The sequence below is a fragment of the Terrapene carolina genome, unplaced genomic scaffold, assembly GCF_002925995.2.
Source record: "Terrapene carolina triunguis isolate 2854851 unplaced genomic scaffold, T_m_triunguis-2.0 Scaffold1093, whole genome shotgun sequence".
Classification (NCBI taxonomy): Eukaryota; Metazoa; Chordata; order Testudines; family Emydidae; genus Terrapene; species Terrapene triunguis.
Genome location: NW_020665444.1, coordinates 6,356 through 11,407, shown reverse-complemented (window position 1 = coordinate 11,407; position 5,052 = coordinate 6,356). Strand labels below are relative to the sequence as shown.

Sequence of the window (5,052 nt, the reverse complement as noted above, 5' to 3'; positions counted from 1 at the left end):
AAAGGCTGGTTCATAGAATTGGAAGGGACCTCAGGAGGTCATCTAGTCCAACCCCCTGCTCAAAGCAGGACCAATCCCCAGACAGATTTTTGCCCCAGATCCCTAAATGGCCCCCTCAAGGATTGAGCTCACAATCCTGGGTTTAGCAGGCCAATGCTCAAACTACTGAGCTATCCCTCCCTCTTTGCATAGATTTCCTTTTTATAGAAATTGACTTTGAAACTAAGCAAAAGAAGTTCTATTTGAAATACAAAAAATTAAAATCTATACTGGGCCAATATTCTCTTCTACACTATTTCTCACACACATTTTCCCACCCCAACCTTCATAGGGAAGTTTTCTATCAGAACTCCTTACACTAAAGGAGGTAAATTAAATAAAAAAATCCACACAGCTGAGCAACGTAGTTACACAGCCCTAACCCCCTGTGCAGATAGCGCAACATCAGCAGGAGAACTTCTCCTGCCAACATAGCCACTGCTGATTGCAGGGGCTGGACTAATAAAGTCAGATGGGAGAGATCTCTCCCATTGGCTGAGAGCACCTGTAATAGCAGTGCTAAAGCCATGCAGCTACATTGGTCCATCTGCACCAACATCAGCTTTATTGTGTGGTGCACAGGGGCAACATGCCCACATTTTGCTATTAGCCACTGTAGAGAGCTTTGATTTTCACACAGTCTCCAAACACCTTCCCAGCATCCTGAAATCTAAGCGGGAGTCTGAAGGAGCCACATACCTGCTCAGGGTACTTCTGATGTTCTAGAATGGAGACAGAGAGGAAAAAAGCTCAGTCCACAGTGATTCTAATGAGCATGAATAGCCAATTATCTTTTTATGTAACTACTTAATCAATCGTGAACTTTCCTATCATTATCCCTCTAAATAATTATGGTGATGTACACTTGATTTTATATCCAAGTGTGCCATGGACTTCTAGAGGTTGCATTCGCCAATTCAACCATTTGGCACTTGCAGATGGGTACCTCTGTATTGTCCCTGATTCCTGTACAGCTATGAAAGGCTGGTAGATGCAGCTACTTCCCCCTCTTCTTAACCGGCACTAATATGAGCCTAGGCTAAGGCTAGGAAGAGAAGGAGACGAAGAGCTCAGTGGTTTGAGCATTGGCCTGCTAAACCCAGGTTTGTGAGTTCAATCCTTGAGGGGGCCATTTAGGGGTCTGGTGCAAAAATCTGTCTGGGGATTGGCCCTGCTTTGAGCAGGGGGTTGGACTAGATACCTCCTGAGGTCCCTTCCAATCCTGATATTCTATGATTCAATAAGAGAGAGAGAGCAGCTGGTTTCCTGCTTTTTCTTGCCTAGTTTCGCCTCTGCACTAACTCACTCCTTCCTCCCCTCCCCTCCAAGCCAGGCTCACTCAGTTGGTAGAACATCAGACCTTTAATCTGAGGGTGCAGGGTTCAAGTCCCTGGTCAGGTGATGAACTATTCAGCAGGATCTTAAAAATCTCTCTCTTTGATGTAACTTTTTCTCTTCAGGATTTTGCCTTTCCTAAGAAGGGCCTTTTTGTGTGTGGGATTGAAGGGGCAACTTCCTGACATTCCCTCTGTCCTCACAGGAAAGAGGAATAAAGGCCTCTGGGCATATAGCATGTTCCTCCCCTGCACACACACACAAAATATCCCTAAGGAATTAGAATCACCTGCTGCCTTCCCCTGTCCTGCTAGATCCCCAAATGAGGATGCTCTTCAACCTGAACCCATGTCCCCTCTATTCCCAGTGCCCCTCAGACCCAACCCACAGCCCCTCCTATGCACACTGCTCCTCACTCCCAACCGGAGCCTACTCCCCTTCATTCGGAAGTGGAGTTGTACAAACAATTTTCCTTGGGTCGTTGGTCATCATAACTTCCTTTACTGGGGTGGAAAGCAAGAACTGGGTGTGGACTCTTTCAACCTCAGTTCTTTCCAAATCTTTGGCCTTGGTTAGGATAAATTTACAGTTCTCTGAAGTAGAATCCTTTACAAAACCACTCCAAATCTCAGCACTGTTAGTGAGGAATGGCTTCCCAAAACATGCCCAGTTTTTCTTTAATTTGCTGGCACAGTTCCAGGCAAGGGACAGGATAAAGGGCTGGATTCAAATCTCTGTTAGTTACCAGACCTGAAGTTTCTATTCAAAAATAGCTATTTTTCTGAAGCTATTAGATTTCCAACACTGATTTCATTTTATACACATTTTTAGCAACTACAAAGGATAAATTCAACAAAACCCCCACTTCTATTTCCTCAACATCTGCGTCATGAAGGGCAGCATCTCCCATACCATAGGATTAGTTAGGAGAGATCATCTGTGGGGCCTGGGTTACAAATGCTTTAGGAACCAAATACATGGGCATTTTGCCTACTTCAAAACCACTTACCGTGGAATTCTCTCCCCAGATCATCTGAGACAACATCGACTTAAACAATTCAACTACACTAGGATCATATGCACTTCCTTCAGTTAGTTGGGGTTCTGCTGTTGTTCACCATTTCCGAGTGGAGATTTTAAATCACTGCTGTTTCTTTGTTAGCAGGTGCAGTAAATTGGAGAGTTCTCTCCTGATGACAGAACTGCACTTGAACTTTCTCCATGTTATCATGGAGGGATGGGGGGAAAGCAAAGCTGAAGTGAGAAATGATGACTTTAGCAAATGGTCATTTGTTTTAAATTCTCCAATAAATCTGAGCTACATCTCATCAAACTGAACTAATATTCAATTGGGTGACCAAACAGCTTTCAGGAAAGATAGAAATCCACATCACAGAGAAATAGAATACATGACAATGGAAGTGTCAAGTGAAATTCCAGACCAGGTTACATCTGATGACTCAGAATCAGGACAAGAGATTCTCCCATCACATTCTCCTCTGATCCATTCAAACCTGCTTCACACAACACTATCTCAAAAGTCAGTTATGTTATTTACAATGTTTTCAGTACAGTAGTATCTCCATAATGGGCGGGAAAACAGCCACTTTGCCAGAAGTGGCTTTGCCAATAGATGGAACCTGGGATTTAAACTCCAAATGATCACATTGTGTTTGGGATTCATTTGAATTCCCCTCCCAGGTCTTTGATACTTTCATCTCCAGTCATGGTGACTCTGATATAGGATTAAAGAAGTCAAAGCATCATCTCCAAGCACAGACAACAGAGAAAGCTTCATCACATGACACTTTGAGAAGTGGATGGATAGAATGTGATGAAGATAAACTCTTCATGGCTCAGACAAAAGGTAAGAGTTCTGTGGTGATGGGGAAGGAGGGAATCTCTGAGTTACTCCATCTCCTTCCAGTGTCTCAGAGGCTGAAATGACACATTTTTTCGGGCCCCTGCTTCTCTTCATTTACATATAATTTGAAAAGTTCCCAATATAACTGCTCTTCAGCAAAACCCAGAGCAACGCGAGAACAACTGACAATAATACAATCTGTATCATTGGTGACTCTAACAATAACTTTGCAATAGTAGGAACGGTATAAATGTGATGCTCCCTGCTTCCTGATACGAAGGGCACACTCAAATTACCCATGGGACAATAGAAAGTACAAATAGGTCCACCTCAAAACAGGGCAAACTGCAAAAGGCAAAAATGGCCCACTCATCTGGAGAAGCCGAGGGATAATGGTGCTGCAAACAGATCAAGCAGCTTTAAAAGCTATATAGGAATCAGGAAAAGTTTTTTTTTTTTAAAAAGTATTGATAGCCCTAGAGGTTTTTATGGTGTTGATCTCCCTTGCAGATTCTCTGATGGCTAACATGGGTCGAGTGCCAAGAGAAGGTATTCCCACACTCACTGTTTTCATAGGGTCTCTCTCCTGTGTGGATTCTCTGATGTTTAGAAAGGGCTGAGTTGTTAGTGAAGCATTTTCCACACTCACTGCATTCATAGGGCCTCTCCCCTGTGTGGATTCTCTGATGTTCAGAAAGGCCTGATCTGCGAGTGAAGTTTTTCCCACACTCACTGCATTCATAGGGTGTCTCCCCTGTGTGGATTCTCCGATGCCTAATAAGGTGCGAACTGCGATTGAAGGTTTTCCCACACTCACAGCATTCATAGGGCCTCTCCCCTGTGTGGATTCTCTGGTGGAGAAAAAGGCCTGTTCTGTGAGTGAAGTTTTTCCCACACTCACTGCATTCATAGGGTCTCTCCCCTGTATGGATTCTCTGATGTTCAGAAAGGGCTGAGCTCTTAGCGAAGCATTTTCCACACTCAGTGCATTCATAGGGCCTTGCCCCCGTGTGGATTCTCTGATGGAGAAAAAGGCCTGATCTGCGATTGAAGTTTTTTCCATACTCACTGTATTCACAGGGGTTCTCACCTGTGTGTATTCTCTGATGCTTTATAAGGGCTGAGTAGTCATGTAAGTTTATCCCACACTCAGTGCATGTATTTTTTCTCTTTTCCATGAGGATTTCCTGCTGGGTTGTGGTTTCCTTGATGTCCTTCTGAGTTCCCCAACAGGACATAAATTTACCCACTTTCTCCCCTGGCTGGTTTCCTTGCTCTCTGTCTGGTCTGTGCTGAATCTCACAGGATTTTCCCTGGTCATGACTCCTGGACACATTCCTTTTTCGTCTTTGTGATAATTCTCTGTGTTTATCCACTTGCTCAACATTTTCCTGCTGACAATTCTGTTCCTCTTTGTCACATACCATTGCATCACCTGCTGTGATTGAGACAGAAACCTCAAACAGGGATGGAAAGGGGAAGGCCAAACCAAAACAAGTGCTGGAGAGAGGTCAAATAAAAACCAGGAACTGAACTTCCCAAAACTCTTCCCCCAAATGTAGTAGTAGGATTTTATGTTTGTATTTTATATAATTTAGAATGAAGGATAATAATGTAGCATGTATTAAATGTATTGGTGTATGATCTGATCATATCTTGCCAGCCACCCTTTTTGAATAACAGAAAGGAATGGACTAATGGGCCAATGGGTAGAGATACATCAGCCAGAATCTGTGTCTGGACTGATTTCAAGGCAGTAACAGACCTGTGAGGGTCACCAATTTGTTGTAGGTTTAGCATTTTCAAATAAGTAA

General features: G+C 43.4%; 1 protein-coding gene across 1 annotated transcript; it reads right to left on the bottom strand.

The window, feature by feature from the left end:
* Positions 1-1,254: 1,254 nt before the first annotated feature.
* On the bottom strand, positions 1,255-4,828 carry LOC112120912 (gastrula zinc finger protein XlCGF7.1-like). The gene has a single exon (XM_024220064.3). The coding sequence runs from the start codon at positions 4,663-4,665 to the stop codon at positions 3,715-3,717; it is 951 nt and encodes a 316-aa protein (XP_024075832.2). The 5' UTR covers positions 4,666-4,828; the 3' UTR covers positions 1,255-3,714.
* Between the last annotated feature and the right edge of the window lie 224 nt (positions 4,829-5,052).

What these genes read in the sequence shown, in the direction of transcription:
- LOC112120912 (XM_024220064.3), bottom strand. Translation starts at nt 4,665, where the DNA reads ATGGTATGTGACAAAGAGGAACAGAATTGTCAGCAGGAAAATGTTGAG.